Source organism: Podarcis raffonei, chromosome 17, assembly GCF_027172205.1.
Source record: "Podarcis raffonei isolate rPodRaf1 chromosome 17, rPodRaf1.pri, whole genome shotgun sequence".
Taxonomy (NCBI): domain Eukaryota; kingdom Metazoa; phylum Chordata; class Lepidosauria; order Squamata; family Lacertidae; genus Podarcis; species Podarcis raffonei.
Window position 1 is genome coordinate 39,913,412 of NC_070618.1, and position 21,058 is coordinate 39,934,469.

The window sequence follows — 21,058 nt, forward strand, 5'->3', positions numbered from 1 at the left end:
CGGCTGCTTGGCAGCCAGAAATTCCCTAACTCTACAAGTTGTTTGGCAGCAGGCAGAAATTCTACAGGTTTTATTTCACCCTTGCAGCAAGAGTTGCACCTTTCCGTCGTACCACTAATCAGTGCTATCTTTGTAGAAAAAGAGGGGCTGGAACTCACCACGAACGCCTCCCTCTTTCTCTTAGAATAGCAATGGACCCACCTGAGAGATTCCAGAACCCACCTGAGAAGGGCCAGAAGTGAGTTCTAGCAAGGTTCCCCTGGGAAAAAGCCCTGCCAGAACTCAAAGCAGAGGAGCTGGGTCAGAAGGAAAAGGTTGCAGCCTTATCTGTTGAAAACACCCTGGCCTCCTTCCAGATACAGGCTGGTATTTTGACATACTTCCTGCTGATATGCACCTATGAGTTGAAATGCACATGGCACCCATAGTCTAGCTGCTTGTTCATTTATTGTTTTCTTTTATATCCCACCTTTTCATGGCTTCCCCCCCTCCAACAATCCCGTGAGGTACATTAGGTTGAGAGATCAGGAGTGCCAACTTGGCCTGTGACCGTGGGTGCCCGGGGCTGTGGGTGTCATGCATGGCCCTGGCACCTAAATTCATGGGGAATTTTGTGTTCAGGGGCCCAGGGAGTTCTCACCTATCTGAGAGATGCTAACTGGCCCACGATTACTCAGAAAGCTTCATAGCTGAGCAAGGAGCCTAGGCCTGCCAATGGGCTCTGTATCCCTATATTGAGCTCCAAGTCATACAACTGAATCCATTAACAGAACATGTGAACCACTAGGGATAAAAAGTTAAAATAACCACAAGTTGATAGAACCACAGAATTTTAGAGTCTGAAGGGACCTTGGAAATCATTGAGACGAAGCCCCTGCTCAGTACAGTCGTACCTTGGTTCTTGAACAGAATGCGTTCCGGGAGTCCGTTTGACTCCCGGAACTGTTCGAAAACCAAGGCGTGGCTCCCGATTGGCTGCAGGAGTGTCCTGCAGCCAATCGGAAGCTGCGCTGGACATTCAGCTTCCGAAAATTGTTCGAAAACTGGAACACTCACTTCTGGGTTTTGATCGTTCGGGAGCCAAGGCGTTTGAGATCCAAGGTACAACTCTAGATTCAGGTAGGTAGCCGTGTTGGTCTGACGCAGTTGAAATAAATATTTTTTTAAAAAAATTATCTAGTAGCACCTTAGAGACCAACTAAAGTTTGTTCTGGGTACAGCAGTACCTCGGGTTACATATGCTTCAGATTACAGACTCAGCTAACCCAGAAATAGTACCTCAGGTTAAGAACTTTGCTTCAGGATGAGAACAGAAATCGTGCAGCAGTGGCGCAGCGGCAGCAGGAGGCCCCATTAGCTAAAGTGGTGCTTCAGGTTAAGAACAGTTTCAGATTATGAACAGACCTCCGGAACGAATTAAGTTCTTAATCCGAGGTACTACTGTATAAGCTTTCGTGGGCATGCACACTTCTTCAGGTATCTGAAGCTTATACCCAGAGAGAGCAAACTTAGTTGGTCTCTAAGGTGCTACTGGACAATTTTTATTTTTTAATTTCAGGGTACAACTGTATAAGAATCTTGTAACCACAGTATCCCTGGCAGATGGCCATCCCATCTTTGCTGAAATACCTCCAGGAAAGGAGAGCCCACGACCTCTTCAGGCAGTCTGCTCCATGGATAAACAACTTTGACTATTAGGCAATTTCTCTTAATAGCCTAAATCTGCTTCCTTACAATTTTCTTCCATTTGCTCTAATCCTGCTCTCTGGAGCAACAGAGAACAATTCAACTCCGTTTTCTACATAAAAGCTATTCAGATCTTTGAAGATAGCTACCACATCTCTCCTTAACCTACTGTTACAAGCTTTGGGTGTTAGGGTTTGTGGGTGCAAGGCACCCATAATTTTTAGAGTGAGTAAATGCTAGAAATTAATAAATGATTGAAGACTTCCGCTGGGTGCCAGACGAAATTTAGCCGTGTTAAAATGAAAGCTGAATCAGTTTCCTAGCCAGGAATCCAACTATGTTTGCTAAGGATTGAAGCCTTAATGTGCAAACTATTTTATTTAACCTCATAATAATACCCCTTTGAGATCACCGGATGTAATGTTTCTTGGCACTCTATAAGGAGTGGTGGGTGAATTTTGTATTTACTGCAATACAGTATGTAGCATTTTTTAACCCCCATAGGAATGAATATGGGAAGAAGTAATTAATATGGGAAGAAGTAAAGGTAACAGAGACGTAATTGGGGTAGGATTTAAATATGTCGCTGGCCTGGAGGCATCCCAAATGTGTGAGGTATGCATGGGATAGGCCTTTTTACTTGGCATGATAATATATGCAGTTGGCTTACCTACCTAGCATTACACGTACACCAGACATGGCTGTATATATTTTAGTTGTGAGTTTGACCAGCTTGATCACTGTGAATGAAAAATCTGTGCTTTTGGCTCTCCAACTGCTGTTAGACTCCCATAATCCCTTACCACAGGTGCTGATTCTCCAGGTACCTGGGTTCTTGAGAACCTACAATATTTCCCATGAAGGGTCCAGGCACCCACAGATTGCGGCGGTGGGCACACGATGTCACCATGCTGCATGGTGTGTGCATGTGACATCACATGCTGCGGGATGTGCTGGCGTTGCACGCACACGCCCCACAACATGGTGGCGTCATGTGCACGCACCCCTGCGGCATACACAACCCCAGCATGCACGGTTGCAGAGCCAAGCCAAGCCTCTGCTGGCTGGGGCTGATGAAAGTTGTAGTTCATCATCCCTGGACTCAACACAAGAATGCTCACATTTGTTGGAGTGCCTGTGGGTGGTTCTCTAGGAGGGTAATTCATAGTGGAATGAAACAACAGTTTTGGATAAATTCCAAAATCTAGGAGGGTAATTCATAGTGGAGTGAAACAACAGTTTTGGATAAATTCCAAAATCCAGAGCAGAGCAATTATGTTTATTAGGCCAACAGGAATGTCATAAAATAGTGAGCTAGCTCCTGAGTCTTTTCAGACCTAATAAATTATTTCACTTTCATCATGATGTTATTGTTTGCCATGTGTGGTGTTGAAGCCAGATTTCCTCAGGTGGTGCAGAGGCTGTGAACATATTACAATTTACTCTGGTCTGCTCCCATTGCACGAGCATGAAAAAGGTTGTGTAAAAAAGGCAGTGTAGAAAAGTTTGCATAAAAAAGGTTGTGTAACAAGAAAAATGGAGATAGAAAGAAACACTTTCAGTTTCATTTCTCTCTAGTGAAAACCATTTCCTCCAAGCTACCCTTTGCCTCTGTTCTATCACTATCCCCTCACGGGAGGAGGGGCTCCCAATCCCCTGCTGTCAAGCTCAGAGTAACTGCTTTGTTAATCACCTAATACTGTACAGAGCTTTCCAAACTTTTAATGTTGGTGACACACTTTTTAGACATGCATCATTTTGTGGCACAGTGATTCAGTTTTACTAGCAAACCGGAGGTTAAACTAACCCATTTCCAGCCCCAGGAGGAGCACAGGGAGCATTCATGTGACACACCTACACACTGCAGCTGACACACTAACGTGTCACAACACAGTTTGGAAAGCTCTGTTCTATTTACTTTATCCTAAACCTGGGGAAAGGACTGTACAGTAGTTCAGTGGTAGAACATTAAAATCTATTGGGAAGTAAGAACACACAATTGGGATTCAATATGACCTTAACAGATTGGAGAACTAGACCCAAACTAACACAAGGAATTTCAATGTAAGGTTCTGCAATTAGGTAGGAAGAATCAGCTGCACAAATATAAAATGGGGCACACTTGGCTTGCCAGTAGTACATGTGATCTAGGGGTCTTAGTAGACCACAAGCTTAACATGAGTCAACTGTGGTGCAGCAACAGGAAAAGTGAATGCTATTCTAGGCTGCATCAACCAAAGTATAGTGTTCAGATCAAGGGAAGTAATAGTACCACTCTATTCTGCCATGGTCAGACCACATCTGGAATACTGTGTCCAGTTCTGGGCACCACAATTTAAGAATGATATTGTCAAGCTGGAACATATGTAGAGGAGGGCAACGAGGATGATCAAGGGTCTGGAAACCAAGCCTTATGAAGAATGGTTGAGGGAGTTGGAGATATTTAGCCTGGACAAGAGGAGACTGAGATGAGATATGATAGCCATCTTCCAAAGATGGAACAAACTTGTTTTCTCCTGCTCCAGAGGGTAGGACTTGAACCAATGGCTTCAAGTTACAAGAAAGGAGATTCCGACTAAACATCAGGAAGAGCTTTCAGACAGTAAGAGCTGTTTGACATTGAACGAGACTCCCACAAGAGCTGATGGACTTTGCTTCCTTGGCATTTTTAAAGCAGAGGTTGGGTGGCCACCTGTCATGGATGCTTTAGTTGAGATTCCTGCATTGCAGGGGGTAGGACTAGATGACCCTTGGGGTCCCTTCCAACTTTACAGTTCTGATTCTATAAAATCAACAGGATTTTCCTTTGAGAAAACATAGTTAGGATTGGGCTATAAAGCTGGAATCCTAAACTTGGGGAAAGGACTGTTCAGCACTTCAGTGGCAGAGCACCTTTTTTGCACACAAAATACCCCTGGTTCAATTTCCAGCATCTTTAGGTAGGTCTGGAATTGTTCCCCATCTGAAAATCTGGAGAGCTGTAGACAGTAGTGATGGCCCAATGGTCAGACTGGTATATGGCAACTTCTGATGCTCCTAACATGCTCACTAGGAAGCATTTGCGCAGTGAGACATCTGAATAAAACATGCTTAGGACTGCACTGTAACAGCCCAGAGGTTTCACATGTTTACTGAGAAATACATCAGAGTTCAATGGGCTTCTTATGCAGGCTAAGCACGCCGGAAGTCCCCGGCAGGGCAGTCTCGCCTCGGAGGGCCTCCGCCCACGTCACTTCCGCCCTGCCCCTCTCCTCCCGACATCCCTTTCGAAGAGGCAAAGCAAGCGGCGAACCCGGAAGGAGGAAGCGGCGCCGGGGCGGACGAAGCGGGCTCCGAAGTTGAGGCGCGGCTCGTCCCCGCGGCCCCCCCCTCCGCCGCCCCGGGCTCGCGCCGCTGCTCAAGCCCCGGAGGGTGAACCCGGCCCCCGAAAGAGGCCCGAGGCCTCCGGTGGCCCCGGAGCGGGCGGCCGGCCTGCGGAGCCCCTGGCGGCCCCGGTCTCTCCTCCCCCCCCCGTCGCCTAGGCCCATCTCCCGGGAAGGACTTCAGGTCATCCAGCAAGCTTGGGGGCGAGGCGGAGACTTGAACCCAGGTCTGCTGCGTCCCGCCCCCCCCCCCAGGACTGGGCTTGAACCATTCGCGCTCCCTCTTTGAAACTCCGGACTCCGATTTTCTCTCCCCCACCTCCCCGCCTCTTGGTTAGGCGCTGAAGGGCTGCTTCTCTCTATGGCAGGAGATTTTGCCCTATTCCTAACTATGATAAGCCCAGGCCTGGGCAGCAACATTTGGCGGGTTGGTTTGATTAAATGCTGCTCTATTGCAAAATGAAAATAAAACAAATCTTTCCATATAGAATGCCATGATGTCAAAAAAGAAGTGTTCTAGCGTAGCCTTTTCCCTGGCATACTGATTTTCTGCGTGCAGGGAATGCTTTTGTTTGTTTGTTTGTTTGTATATATGGAGAAGCATTCAGTTGTATGTGCCTCCACCTACAATGTAAAGTGGTACAGCCCAGGTATAGGCAGCTTATCCCAACAGTTCTTTTATCTCCAGCTGATGACCTGTAGCTCAATAGATTTCTGTATTTGCTTTTTAAAGGTTTCCGTCTTGACCATTCTATCCACTCCCCAGAACCTATCTGAATGAGTACAGCCCAAGGGGGCTGGAGTTGTGACATGGTACAACCAGGCGGGTGCCCGGGTAATGACTGCGGCATGATGGGCGATGATTCCTCTCTGGGCAAAGCTGCCACCATTCACCTTCCAGCTGAGCTGGCAGGTCATGAGGTTGTGCAGCACTTTCTGGCTGAGAACAGAGATCTCAAAGGTGAGGACCTGGTGAATGAGTTGGGCATGCAGCTCTGCGTAGAAAATAATCAGTTGGATTGTTGAAATGTTCACTTTTTTAATTCCAGCACTCAGTTTGAACTCAGTGCATGATTTCCACCATGAGTGTTTCTGTGACTGGGTGCTGTCAGAGTAGGTGGCTCACTTGTTGCCGTTTAGCCGTTTAGTCGTGTCCGACTCTTTGTGACCCCCTGGACCAGAGCACGCCAGGCACTCCTGTCTTCCACTGCCTCCCGCAGTTTGGTCAGATTCATGTTTGTAGCTTCGAGAACACTGTCCAGCCATCTCCTCCTCTGTCGTCCCCTTCTTCTTGTGCCCTCAATCTTTCCCAACATCAGGGTCTTTTCCAGGGATTCTTCTCTTCTCATGAGGTGGCCAAAGTAATTCTAGTGAGGTGGCTCACTAGAATTGTTTAAATCAGAATTCTGCAACTTAGTGTCCTCCTGATACTTTGGACCCGAACGCCCATCCTTCTTAACTATTGGCTATGCTGGCAAGGGCTAATGGAAGTTGTAATCCAGCTTCTCAAGGGTACCATGTTTGAAAACACTAGTTTAGATTGATCAGATTCTATATTCTCACTTTTGTTATCTTCAGTAGCGCCAGATACATTTGTGAAGTAAAACTCTTGAAGTGGACTTAATGGGATTTGACTCCTGGGAGTGATTTGATGGGTTCAAACTGATCAGCTTGTTTATTTCATTTCAATACTGGCCAGTAACCAAAATTCTCTGGGCTGTTTACAATAAAATATATACCGTATTTTTCGCCCCATAGGACGCACTTTTTCCCCTCCAAAAATGAAGGGGAAATGTGTGTGCGTCCTATGGGGTGAATGCAGGCTTTCGCTGAAGCCTGGAGAGCGAGAGGGGTCGGTGCGCACCGACCCCTCTCGCTCTCCAGGCTTCGCGCAGATCTCCGCAAGCCGTGGGAGCCCGCACCAGGCTCCCGCGGCTTGTGGAGAGTTGCCTGCATGCCGAAGGCTGGGCGCGCTGAGCTGGGGCTGATGGGAGTTAAGAGTCCAACAACACTCAGAGAGGGTACATATTCCCCATCCCTTCTCTGAGTAGTTGCTGTTTTTCCATGCCAGAAAAGGACTTATTCATGCATTTTGTTTTAAGGTCCAGGTTTAATTTCATTAGAGATTCCAAAAGGTCCTCCATCCCTAAAACCATTTTGGGATATGCAGGAATATCTTTGTAGCTCTTACTTTCCTAGCATGGGTGGTAAAATGTGGTAGAGAAGAGGTGTTTCAGCCCCCTTTGGTAGAATCAGTGTCTATAGCGCAGGGACAAACGAGTAAAGTGGGTGGGTGTTGTTAAATCACAACTGATTTGCAGCTGGCAGTAGAAGTATATTAACGCTGATTTTGCTGTGGAACTGGCCTATGAAATACTGTTTATAAAAACAGAAAATAAAAAGCAAGCTAAAAGCAGTGGCTTTTGAATCTAAAGTAATTGAAATCTTGCATACCTAAATTACAGCTGTCTGTTCTTTTTTAATAATGTATTTATTTTCATGGTACTGAAGATAAATTTTGAGAAAACAATTGTTACAACAGTAAACAACAAATAACTTGTCCTGACAAAATTACAGACTTTAATCATGTCATGTGCTGAAGTTTCATTTGATTACTCTAAGAGATCACATCACATTTTCACATGAGTGCTGGGTGGATTCCTGCCACAGTCTGAACAATTTATGTATTCAATAAATTCTAACCCTTCAGTTCAAAAATATCCTGAGCAAATTTACTTCAGACTGACTTCTTAGTTCTTAGAATGACAGAATAGGTTATTTTTATACTACTAAAACAGAGAGCAGAGAATTCTAGGAGTGTAGACTCTTTTTGCAGAACGGAAGTAAGCAATGGCTTGGTTTACATGTAATGCTATGTAAGCCAAATCACAGTTTAACACAAGTGAGCAAACTCTTCCACTGCTTTGCTCCTCCATTATTTTGTTGATGCACTGCACCAAGCCATTGTTTGGCTTACTATATTTTCCAAACTTGGGCTCTTGGTTTAGCTTTCCCAAGCAAACCGCAAGCTGTCAGCCAAATATGCAATTCTATGATTCTATGTTTCTAACCGTAGGAGAAACCTTAGCTTGGCTCACCTCAGCAGCAAAATGACTGGAGAGGAGCAAAGCAGTCATAGTCTGCAGGCCCTTGGCTCGCTTGCAGAAAGCCATGGTGTGGCTCAGCATTGCATGTAACAAGGGCTTTGACAGAAGGCACACCCTTCCTTATGCATCTTCATTCAGTCCCATAAGCAGACGGAATGGAATGAGCAGGCACATGGATCCCACAAACATCCCTTGTCTCTGTTCTGCTGGTAGAAGCTATCCGACAAAGTAACCACATGCTGCGGGAGCGCTACAAGGAGTTCCTGCAATTCCAGGCTTCCCACAAGGAGGAGAAGGAGTTCCTCATGCTCAAGTTCCAGGAAGCCCGACTTGTGGTGGAAAAGCTGCACTTAGAACGCACAGGGCTGAAAAAGCAGTTGGAGCAGGCTGTCCAGGAACTGGAGCGACTGAAGGAGCAACTGGTAAGAGGGAGGGCTGAAGTGCTGAGGTGGGGGCGGGCTCCCTTCAATGCCTCTACCCCATGCTTCTGCTTAAGGGCAGCTCCTCTGACAAAGAAGCTGTGTGTGTTGACATCATGGACAGAGGAGAACCAGGAAAAGCAGTGAAACAATTTTAGTTATTTTATGTGTATCAGATTTTTTGCTTTCCTGCTCACAGACAGTATCTCAGCCATTTCCCAAAGAGAAAGAGACCTCTGGAGCACAAGAGGAGCCAGACACTGTAACCCTTACTCAAGGAGAAGCTGTACTTGCTCTGGTAAGGAGAAGCATTGTGTAGCTAGGTGAGTGGGTGTAGTCTGAGCTTGTCCCGAAGAAATAATACAAGTCACAGCTATCAAAGCTACACACACACACGTTCTTATCTTGTAGATTGTGCTGGGAGGGTTGGACATTGGATCACAATGGTTGATGTGTTGTATATTTTCAGTCGTGGTTATGCACTTTCCTCTCCCTTTTCCAGGTCCCTGAGATGCCACAGCAGAAAAAGGAGAGGCTGGAGGAGGATTTGAAGGAGCTCCAGGAAGCCAACCAGGTCTTGCAGAAAGAGAAGCTGGCATTGCAGGCTGAGATCTGTGCACTGCAACAAGCAGTGAAGGGCACCTCGCCCACAGAAAAGCCTGCAGTAAAGATGAAGGTGAGAGTTGGTGGGGGAAACAACAGAACATGTGAAAGGGTCACGGGTAGGCAATGGAGACAAAGCTCCTATGGAGTTTAGAATAGGGGTGTAACTGTTTGCCTGCAATCCTTCCGTTCTCACCTGCAACCCTGGCACCCCCTTCTTAGGGTCTTTCAACATTGAGAATTGGGCCGTTGAGGCTTAACAAAGATAGATTGAAAATAAATTTTATTGTATAAAAAGGAAATTAGCATACTTATTAATGTTGTTGAACAGAATCAATAAACAATATATTGATGGTAGGCTAAGTTTAAAGCCACTACAAATAGTAAGAACTATTTGTCTTCAAAAAGCATGCCTTGGAACACATGAAAAACCAGGATGCAGTGCAACTGGTCAGCCTAATGGTGGAGGGAGAAAGATGTTTGGCTGAATGAAGGGAAGGGGATGATCTGGCTCAAGGGGTGAAGGTGGTAAGAGAAGGGAAAGGGATACTCGTGAGAGCTTTTAGAAAGGGAAGGGGATGTTGTCAAGAGGAGGAAATGAGTTTGGACCGTGATTAAGTGAAGCTCTGGGAAAGTTTTTAAAGTATGAATTGAAAGTGGATGGGGGACTTTGGGGCAATGGCTGAGAGTAAAGATTCCATTCTTGCAGTGGGTGGCTATGGGAAGGAGAATATGAGATTCTGAGGAGAAAAAGCAACAGAGGAAGAAAAGAGCAGTGCAAGGGGACGAAGGAAAGTACAGTGGTACCTCGGTTTACAAACTTAATCCGTTCTGGACATTCTTAAACCAAAACTGTTCTTAAACTGAGGCGCGCTTTCCTTAATGAGACCTGCTGCTGCCAGTGCCCTTCCACCATTCGGCTTCCGTTCTTAGACCGAGAAAAAGTTATCAAACCAAGACACTATTTCCGGTTTTGCGGAGTTTGTAAACCAAATTGTTCTTAAACTGGACTGTTCTTAAACCGAGGCACCGCTGTAGATCTCTCCAAGAAACAGAGATCTGATTGGGCTCAAAAGCAGGAAATAGGAGAAGAGTAAAGAGTAAAGGTTTGGTCAGCTGATGGGCTTTCTGAGAGGAAGGGGGACAGTATTTGTCCTTAGTTCTGTGAGGTGGCTGCTTGATGTATTGGAGTTGAGGAAGGAGAAGGGCGGACGAAAGTCTACAGGAGAGTTCCTGGACAGGAAAATGATGTCCCTTTGGGATCCAAAAGATTCCTTAGCAACAAGGAATCTTTTGGATCCCAAAGGGACATCCCAAAGGTGAAAAGCATTTCCTTTTAAAACTCGTTGGCCTTAAAAAAAAGAAGAAGAGTGGCAGTGATTGGGAGCGAAGAGTTTTTAAATGGTGATAACCAGGAAGTGGTCTTCCTAAACTTTGGAGAATTGGCTTCCAAAAATGCATTGTTCTTCTGCTGTGCCGAGTGAAGGAGAGATGGGCAGCATAGCTCTTGGGCTCTTCCGGCAGAAGCCTCGGGCTATTGAAACCTCTTGATTTTAAATATTAATTCATTTTCCATACCACCCTACATCTGACTATCACTGGACAGTTTACAATATAAGAACACAGAAATACCTTCAATAGTAACAAATAAACTACCCCCCCCCCAGGTTAAAAGGCCTTGGATTTTTAATTTTCCAAAAGGAGAAGGCAATTGTTTTCGCCTGGTGCCAAAAGATATGTAACAAAAGTGTCAGGTGAGCCTCCCTGGGGAGAGCATCCCACAAGCAGGAGCCACCACAGAAAAGGCCCACCTTTGTGTTGCTACCCTCAGGACCCCTCATGGAGGAGGCACATGAAGTTCATATGGGGAGAGTCAGTCCTTGAGGTATTGCGGTCCTAAGCCATTTAAGGCTTTATAGGTCAAAAACAGCAGTTTGAATTGGGCCCGGAAACTAATTGGCAGCCAGTGCAGTTGGGGCATGATTGGAGTTACCGTATTGGCCTGAATATAAGCCGCACCCGCAAATAAGCCACACCTTTAAAATTCAAGAAAAAAATAAAAAAGGCAATACCCAAATATAAGCCGCCCTCTTAAAATTCTGTAGGCACTCACATCTGTTCCGTTTTACCATATGTCTCTTTCAGCAGCCATATTATAAAAGCCAATTTTCATAAGGTTGCAAGTTTAAACCGCACTCTAACTTTTCACGGTTGGAAATTGGAAAAAAAGTGTGGCTTATATTCGGGCCAATATGGTATATACTTAAACCTTATTCCCCCAGTGAGCAACCTGGGTGCTGAATTCTACACCACTTGGAAGTTTCCAAATTGTCTGCAGATTATTATAAACTCTAATAATCTAGTTTACTAGAGCAAGACAACCAAAGTTAGGATAGTGACCTGAAACACAGGCCCAAATGAGGGTCTGAGTGAGTGATTTGGTGCAGGGAAATATACTGGAAAACATCCATGTCCCTGCACTGACATCTGCATGCAGATCTAGCAATCATAAGAATCAGTGTTTTCTGACAAACGGTAAGTCCAGTTGTGGCAGAAACTTCTGCTGCCCCAGTGGGAATCCACAATTACCAAGCTCAAAGTCAGCGGTCAGCAAACTTTTTCAGCAGGGGGCCGGTCCAACGTCCCTCAGACCTTGTGGGGGGCCGGACTATACTTTGTGGGGGGGGGGGATGAACTAATTCCTATGCCCCTGAGATACATTTTAAATAAAAGCACACATTCTACTCGCGTAAAAGCACCAGGCAGGCCCCACAAATAACCCCGAGATGCATTTTAAATAAAAGGACACATTCTACTCCTGTAAAAACACACTGATTCCTGGACCGTCCACGGATTTAGAAGGCGATTGGGCCGGATCCAGCCCCCAGGCCTTAGTTTGCCTACCCATGCTCTAAGTCCATGTGACGTCCTGACACAATGGATACAGCAGCAGAGAAGCTCCAGGACCACCCACAGTATAAGAACTGTGGCTACTTGTCCACTTGTTTAGCAATCAAACAGATGTCAGTTAGGCACATCCTCTCCTTCCACCAGCACTGTCCTGGTAGGGATGCAGGTGGGCCACCAGCTGAAGCTGATGGAAAGCCCTCTGCACCACTAAGCCCACCTGAGCCTCAGTACCCCCAAGCTGCATCCCTGCTCCTTCTGAGGAGTGTGACCCCATCAAGAGCAGGCCATCTCCCAGCCATCTGGTCTAGGGATCCGCCCTCTAACAGTGCCACAGTCTGATCTGGATTGAGCTTCAGTTTGATTAGCTATTGTGGGGTGAGAGAAGGAAGAATTGGCATTTTAGGTGATCATTTCTTGGCTTAACACTAACAGGAGTCTGGTGAAAAGTACAACTGATAAGGGAGGAAGGCAAAGATTTACAGTGAAGGGGATGGCAATCAGTGCAGTTAGCAGGACACATTGCAACTCAGCTTGCTTATATATGCCTTGTGAGAGTTAAAATAAAGGAATCTCTGTTCTTGTCTCTCCCAGCCAAAACAAAAAAATCCTTCTCAGATACAGGCTATCATCCTTAAAGCAAAATCTGGATTTTGGGGTGTTCCATAACATATTGAATCTGGTAAAGATTAACTTATCTGGTTACCTTTCCAGGAGAATGGAGTTGCAGAAGAACAACCTGTGGAATTGCAATCCTTGCAGGGCTCAGGGGCCAGGTAAGAGTCCCCAGCATGGAGAAACCAAGAGAATGGTCCTTGGGAAGCCAGACCATATGTGCACCTATTTATTTTATGTTATCAAATTTATAATAACAGACTTATACACTGCCTTTTAGTCAAGTGGCCCAGGTAGTTACAATAAAATATTAAAAACATTACAAAATAACTAATTCCGAAAATAGCCAAAGGAGCACATTTGTAAAATCAGCATAATCTCATATGAACCCGCATAAAACAGATCAACAAACGTTTAAAAGTCTGGGGAAATAAAAAGGTGTTTCTGGCACTAGGCTAAGACAACAAGATAATGTCTGCCAGGCAAGCCTTTCTAGGGACAGCACCTCCAAGCAGGCTGCCAGCCCAGGGTCTTTTCCCCAGTAAACATCTGTAATGTCTTAGAATGGTTGGGGGAACCTGGAGAGGGGCACCTGGTGATCTCATGGGATGCTCCTGTTTATATGCCTGGAGTTCATTTCAGGATGCTTCCAGGTTGCAGGCTTTTGTCTAGTGGTACACAGTACCCATTACTGACTGTTAGATAAGAAAAAATGAAAGAAGCAAGCCCAGCTTTTTCAACAGGTACAGTGGAACCTCAGTTGTTGAACGTAATCCATCCTGGAGGATCGTTCGACTTCCGAAATGTTCAACAACTGAGGCACAATTGCTGGTCAGCAATTTCCTTTTAAAAAAGGGAGAAACGCGTCTTGGAAGCCATTCAACTTCCGAGGCGTGTTTGAAATCAAAGCATTCACTTCTGAGTTGTCAGTGTTCAGGTTCCAAATTGTTCAGCTTCTGAAGCGTTCAGCAACTGACGTTCCACTATAGAATTAAGTCACCTAGGCAGTTCAGACTGAAACCCATCATAGTTGTACTTTTGTACCAATAACCTATTGCAGAGCTTTCCAGACTTTTCATGCTGGTGACACGCTTTTTAGACATGCATCATTTCGTGACACAGTAATTCAGTTTTACTAGCAAACCAGAGGTTAAACTAACCCCTTTCCAGCTCTGGGAGGAGCGTGGGGAACGCTCGTGTGACACACACTGCAGCCGACAGTGATCACAGCCGAATGTGATTGCCAGCCTTAGTCTCAGAAATCTCATTCTGCACAAAACTCTGGAGTTACCAAAGCCCAGCTTGGCATATGACTAAATGTGCCAAGACTTAGTGGGCTGGTGTTCTGTGGCTAGAGATTTGAGAGTGTTTGCAACTGGCTGAGAGTTGATGCTGCATATTAGGTTGTGTGGGTTGTTTTTTTTGCAAACTCACAGTGCATTACTTTTCTTTCTTTACAGAAATAGTTCTGGTCAGGACCAGGCTGAAGAGCTATGCAAGAGGGTGAAGGAGGTAGAGGATGAGTAAGTTCATGATAATATGCTTATACTTTCTCAGGTATGTCCAGCCAGGCAGGCAGAATGTTGGAATACATCTAGGGAGTGAAACTTACAGATGTTGGCAGGTAGTGTGTTTTGAGGAGGGGAGAGCCCATAAAGGAGATGTCCATGAATCCAGCTGTTAGTTAGTACAATGAGAGGAAGTCACAGCTGGGGCTATGCAAAAGTAATTTGGCAAGATTTGATCCAGGGAAGCCTCCTTCCACTAAATGAGGCCAAGTGCCCGCCATTTATGTGACCTGGTCCCTGAAGCAGGTGGGAGGAGTAACTCAATATTGGTTAATCCCTGCCATTTAAGGAGAATGGGCAGAATCCATGTGGCCAGGAAATTGAGGATGGGATGGTAAAATGGTTACTTCTGAGCCAGAAGCCACTGCAAAGTTATTAGCAGTTACTGAGGTGGTAAACTTGCATTTGAGCTGCACCAGCTCACACTGCATGTATGGATTTCATATACAGTGGTGCCCCGCAAGACGAATGCCTCGCTAAACGAAAAACCCGCAAGACGAAAGGGTTTTCCGATTTTTAGCGGCTTTGCAAGACGAATTTCCCTATGGGCTTGCTTCGCAAGACGAAAGCCCATAGGGAAATCTCCGGGGACAAGCTGCGAATGTCTGCCCCGCGCAAGGGGCGCTCTGCTTAAGAGCACCCCTCGTGCGGGGCAGCAGGCTGATATCCGCAGCTTGGAGAGCCCTGCGGGGAAGTCCTGCAGGGCTCCCCAAGCTGCGAATGTCTGCCCCGCGCGAGGGGCACTCTGCTTAAGAGCGCCCCTCGCGCGGGGCAGCAGGCTGCTATCCGCAGCTTGGAGAGCCCTGCGGGGAAGTCCTGCAGGGCTCCCCAAGCTACGAATGTCTGCCCTGTGCGAGGGGCGCTCTGAAGCAGAGCGCCCCTCGCGCCGGGCAGCAGGCTGCTATCCTCAGCCTAGGCAGCCCTGGGGAACTCTTCTGAAGGCTGGCGGCGGGAGAAGGGCTTTTCTTCCCCCCGCCAGCCTTCAGAAGGCTGTTCTGAAGGCTGGCGGTGGGGAGAAAAGTCCTCCCCCCGCCAGCCTTCAGAAGAGGTCCGGGGACAGACTGTCCCTGGACCTGGTCTGAAGGCGGTCTCCATAGGAACGCATTGATTTTCAATGCATTCCTATGGGAAACCGTGCTTCGCAAGACGAAAAACTCGCAAGAAGAAAAAACTTGCGGAACGAATTAATTTCATCTTGCGAGGCACCACTGTAATGAAATTATATGAACCTACCATCAGGAAGAGGACTTGGCTAGAATTTCTCTTTGTGATACATTATTTTCTCTGTGCTGTTCATTTATGTGTGCATTCTTGAGTCCCCACCTATAGTGTGAGGTGGTGCCTCCCAGGGGCCTCCCAGGGGTTGTTGCATTACAGTTCCCATCATCCCTGGTCATTGGCTTTGCTGGCTGGAGCTGTTGGGAGTCAAAGAATACTTTGAGGGATAAAGGTTTCCCATCAGTGCTTCAGAGTGCGTGTGCATTAACAGAATCATCAGGTCATGACAGAATCATACTTTCCCCCTCCTCCCCAACCTTGTGTAAGGACTGTCAGTGGAAGCATGAAGACAATAGCAATTTAAATCTTGGGGGCTGAAGAATGGCAGGTGAAAGGGTAGCAAATGTATAGTATTTGCAACACCCAAAGCAATGGAAGGTTTTGGAGTATGGAGTGTTGAGGTGGATGCTACTATCCCTCAGAATAATGAGCATTATTGGGTAAATCCTAGGATGAATGCCCTATCCACAAACAACCCCTCCTCCCCCAGTGTAGCTTTGGTAGATCATAACTAGTATATTTTGGACAGGACATCAAGGGTTTGCTACTGAGTGATGGAACCTGTAGTGGCTAGTACTGAAGTAGAGTAGAGGACATGCTATCTTGTGAAGTTCAACAGCCGCACATTTTATCATTCCCACCCCCAGGAGTTCAGCCCTTCGTCAAGAGCTGGCATCAGCCAGAGAGGAGCTTGTGCGTCTGGCAGCATGGGAGCACGAGACCCAGCAGCAGCTACAAACACTGAGCAAGCAGTTGGAGGTGAATTGTCACTCTAGTATGAAAATCTTGTTCCCACAAGCTTCAGAGGTTCCTGTCTGTCCCACTTCACAGGTACTGACTGACCTGTGATCTGTCTCCCACTCTCATTACAGCAGGCTGGGGAGGACAAGGCCTCAGTAAAGGCTCAGGTGACTTCCTTGTTGGGGGAGTTGCAGGAGAGCCAAAGTCGCCTGGAAACCTGCACACAGGAAAAGAAAGAGCTGGAGGAGAGGTGAGTCACGCAGGAGACTTGTGTGGTCAGGCTGTGTGGTTGGCAAGTGGCTGGAGGGAGGCCTTTTTGCCTGCAGTGATGCAGACATTATGAAACAATGAGCTGGGCCTGCTCTGTGGGACAGGGAGATTGGCTCCACTGTCTTTCCCCTCCAAGCATACTGACCTCAAACTGGAAGAGATCATGTGACGTCCTTTGTGCAGCAGGGGTCTGGATGTGTCCTGTACCTGGCGCCCTAAATCTGGAACAGCCACATTTGCTTGATTAGCTCATGCCTCTGTGAAAAACACTAGGTGTTTTGAATACCAAAATCAAGACCCAGTCTCAGAAAAATATAGGAGACAGCTTTGATCCATTAGAACTGGCAGTCCATTAGAGTGGAAGCCTTTTTTTTTTTCTTCCAGTGGTTAGGTGTCAAACCAAAAAGCAAGTTGGGAACTGCTGCTGGCCTTCCATGTGCTTTCTCATAGTGTATGGGATCACAAAAATAATGACAAAAAATGTTGAAGAGCTGGGGATGCTTCTTTGATATTTTCACCTCTGTCACTTGCCTTGGTGAAGAGGTCGGCAGGTTGCTTCTTCAGGAATGCAAGCAGCTATGATGGAAAGGTCAGAGAGAACCCCACCCTCAGTTACATGCACATCCTCAACAGTGGCCCACTTTCCATGTGAAGCCACAGAAGAGGATGACAGCACCGAGTGTTACGATGAAGAAGATTCAAGGAGTTGCGTAGAAAACCTATTGAATCAAACAATGCTGGATCTAGTGCTGTCATGGTACATATTTTCTGGGGTGAAAAGGCAAGGGTAATTCTGTCTACCCAGGAAATCTTGGCTAGCAGGTAAAGAGCTGTATTTGTCTTTTCTGCTGTGCTACAGGGTCCGTGCAGCTGGCGAAAGACTCCAACATCTTGAAAAGGAGGCTGAAGCCCGCACCAAACAGCACAGTGTGCAAGTCGATCAGTTGCGCCTGCAGGTGCAAAATCTAGAAAGCGCCTTGCGAGTGGAGCGGCAGAGCGCCACAGAGGAAAAGTGAGTGAGAGGATGGGAGAGGCAAGAGCCTGGGGGATTTAGCCCTGTGGCAAGTACCTATAAACTGATCTATTCCCTCTCTCCTCTATAGGAGAAAATTAGCTCAGCTGCAGGTGGCCTATCACCAGCTCTTCCAGGAGTATGACTCTCATATCAAAGCCAGTCTAGAAAATGAGAAGTGGAGCCAGGTGGGAGAAATGATGCTTTGTAATGAAAACCTTAATTCTATAAAGGGTCCCTTTTCCACTTTGTCTTGGTGGGGGCGGGGAGGTAGATTGAGATGTCATGCTTCATTTTTCCTCTAGCAACATGCAGCACCTGATACTTTTTAGAGCTGCCCCATTTCTTCCAACCCATCAGAGTTCCGGTTTTCTCATTTTTCCTGGCATTTGTAAAGCATTTGCCCCCCATTCCTGTGTTGGGGTGGCTAATACATGACCACAGACCATATCTAGTCCCTTAAAACAAGTTTAATAATGATGACGGTTCCCATGTGTCCCATGCCAAAAGTTGCTTTAGGGCCCCCAGCCCCTCAAATCTGTCCCTTAAAAAAAATACTATACTGATAATTCCTGTTTATCATTTGCAATAAAGAAATTTGTGCCCAAAGTTGGTTTTAATTCTTAAAAAATACTGACAATTCCTATGCTCTGATGCCAAAAGCGCCCCAATTGCTTTTTTAAACTTGAAAAAGAAAACAGGTGGCAAGCCCCATGTCAAATGATCATCGTACTCTTATTAAATTTAGTAATAATGAGTGACAATAATAGTTTAAAATGGGTGTCATTTATTGAGGGGTCTTTTGGAAGGCTTACCTTCTTTTGCAACAACTTTACACTTCAGCCTTGGCTCCTAGAGGGTTGGTCATTGTGGCCCTGGGCCTGAAAAACTTTAGCCACCCTTGTTCTATATAGTTTAAAAAGGTTTGGAAGGGGCAGTATTTTATTTGATAAAATAGTAATAAGAATAATTTCCTAGTTGTATGGCTTGTGGTGGAGTGGGTTCTCCAGGTACAAAAACAAAAAGGTATGTGTGTATATATTGTGTTTATGTATCAGTCACACTAAAGTCAGAAAGAAATTTACAGTATTTCCAAAGTAACTATAGTGGTCTGTTGTACTAAATATAAATGCATACCCTTTGTATACCTTTTTTAAGAGTAATCCCAACAAACTTAATAGACTTTAGTCATGTTAAAAATCAAAACAGGGCAGTCTTAGCTTGATTTAATTAATTTAGAACCATTGGCATGCAGTCCGCAGCAGAAAGTTGCCTACAGTGCTGTAGCATTATTGAACTCTGTCCCCTCCTCAGGGTTTGGATGTGCGGGCTGCTGAATTGTCTGAGCAATTACAGCAGGCTGAGGAGGCTCTGGTGGCCAAGCAGGAACTGATTGACAAGCTGAAGGAGGAGGCTGAGCAGCACAAGGCTATCATGGAGACTGTGCCAGTGCTCAAGGCACAGGTGAGTAGGGAATTAAGTTTGCCATGGGGAAGTAGCCATGCTGGAAAAGGGATTGGTGTGATTGTTTGTGGCAACCTGGGGAATGTGAGTAGTGCAGTAAGAGGTAAAGTAGCTGTCACCCTACTTTTTATTCAGGCTGATATCTACAAGACAGACTTCTTGGCAGAGCGTCATGCTCGGGAAAAACTACATGAACAGCGAGAGGCCCTGCTGGAGCAAGTTGCTCAACTGCAGAGAGATTATGAAAAGCTGCAAGCAGAATCTGAGGGAGTCAGACGGTGAGTAGGGGATGGATGAAAACACTGACACACCTAGAATGTAGTAGTTTGTCCACATCAGCTGTGGTGTTGGTATCTGTGTTAAGCTTCTTTTGATTTTGGGCAAGGTATGAAAGTGGTCTGTAGCCAAAGGCAACGAACCTTATACAGTGGTCCCTTGGGTTAAGTACTTAATTCGTTCCGGAGGTCTGTACTTAACCTGAAGCACCACTTTAGCTAATGGGGCCTCCTGCTGCTGCCGTGCCACCAGAGCACGATTTCTGTTTTCATCCTGAAGCAAAGTTCTTAACCCGAGGTACTATTTCTGGGTTAGCGGAGTCTAACCTGAAGCGTCTGTAACCCGAGGTACCACTGTACGTCTTTCACTTTTCCTGGGAAAGGGTTAGTATTACAAATAAACTGAATTGTGGTTATCTCTCCCTAAACAGTTCTCTGATGGAAGAGATGAGGAATCGCCATTCAGAAATGCGGCCACAACCTCAGCCAGGTGTGTTTTAGTGTTGCTTATCCTTAAGAGAGAAAAAATCAGTTCACACACAAGCATACTGCTTACGTTATTTCTAATCAATTTGGCTTGTTTTAAGAATTCCTTTAAAAAAACCAAAAACTTTATTGCCTGCCTTTATTTATTGCTGGTTAACCATTCTGGCATCTTGAACCTGCTGTCATCTTTCCACAAGTGTGGCATATATTCCTCCAAAGCATCTAGTATTGTGGTTTTTAAATATACTCCAAGCATCCTGAAGAGATTTGTCCCTCTTGATTCCCTCTTCTGCTTTCTTGAAGGAACTTACAGCTATGAGAACAAATGTGAAGTGTTGTCATCACTGCTAGCATGAGGGAGTAAATATACTGGTGCATGCAGATTGACTGTACTTTTCTTGTCCTTCCAGGTTTCCTGAGGGGTCCTGCCCCATTCCACCCCCAGCTTCTAACAGTGAGAAGACAAAGCCTTGCTGAAGAACCAATTGAGTTCTCTTGTCCCAAGTGCCAGTACAGGGCTCCAGACATGGACACTCTACAAATCCACGTCATGGACTGTATCCAGTGACACTGATTGAGGAAGGGAATGAGTGTTCCATTCTGTGGTATCATTTTGTTGCCTTAAGCCAAACCAGCAGTACAGCTAAGAGTTTACCTTGGAGCAAAGATCATTGACTGTTTCCTCCCTACCTGTATGTCATTAACTTTTTTCCTTCTATGAAAATGGTAAAGCCTGCTGCTGTCCTCCTTCAAAGCCTGGCTACCATAGCCATGGGGTTTTCACTGTTTTAGGTTTGTGTGAAATAATGTGTTTGATCTACTGTATGTCAAGAGGATTCAGCCACCCCTTTAACATAACAAACAATACATATCTCAGTAGCTCTTTTAAGGGTGCTTCTCCATGAAGACTGCTCATTCTTGCTTTCTCTAAGTGCCTCCCAAGATACAGGAAGAATCCTCCAAGCTACATACCCTAACTGTGCCTTAAACATTTCCTTAGCCAAGCTGTGATGAGGAAGCCCATGCAATAGAGAAAGAGAATAGTTTATTTCTTTTGCTTTCCAAGAGGTATGCCCAGTTGAAACTGCTTATTGGGGTTAGTTACCAGTATTTCTACAGTATGAAGAGTCACCATACAACTCCTACTTTCTCTAAAGTCAATTAAAGTAAAGTTCAAGATCAGCAATGACTTTTCTACTTATACCCAGCATATTCCCTCATCTCTTAACAGTGTGTAAGTACTTCACCCTTCCAAATACCACAAT

General features: G+C 45.7%; 1 protein-coding gene across 5 annotated transcripts; it reads left to right on the top strand.

The window, feature by feature from the left end:
- Positions 1-4,989: 4,989 nt before the first annotated feature.
- On the top strand, positions 4,990-20,975 carry IKBKG (inhibitor of nuclear factor kappa B kinase regulatory subunit gamma). Of its 5 annotated transcripts, none has more exons than XM_053370986.1 (15): positions 4,990-5,275; positions 5,815-6,009; positions 8,369-8,577; positions 8,774-8,872; positions 9,077-9,250; positions 12,799-12,860; positions 14,160-14,222; positions 16,193-16,304; positions 16,421-16,536; positions 17,416-17,568; positions 17,660-17,756; positions 18,883-19,032; positions 19,168-19,310; positions 19,739-19,797; positions 20,204-20,975. In XM_053370986.1, exons 2-15 carry the CDS (start codon positions 5,826-5,828, stop codon positions 20,359-20,361), a joined length of 1,779 nt encoding a protein of 592 aa, XP_053226961.1. In that variant the 5' UTR covers positions 4,990-5,275; positions 5,815-5,825; the 3' UTR covers positions 20,362-20,975. The 5 variants fall into 5 exon arrangements, with proteins under 5 accessions (XP_053226961.1, XP_053226962.1, XP_053226963.1 ...); XM_053370987.1 differs by having other exon boundaries at positions 8,372-8,577; positions 16,418-16,536; XM_053370985.1 differs by having other exon boundaries at positions 4,991-5,275; positions 5,782-6,009; positions 16,418-16,536.
- The last annotated feature ends 83 nt before the right edge of the window (positions 20,976-21,058 follow it).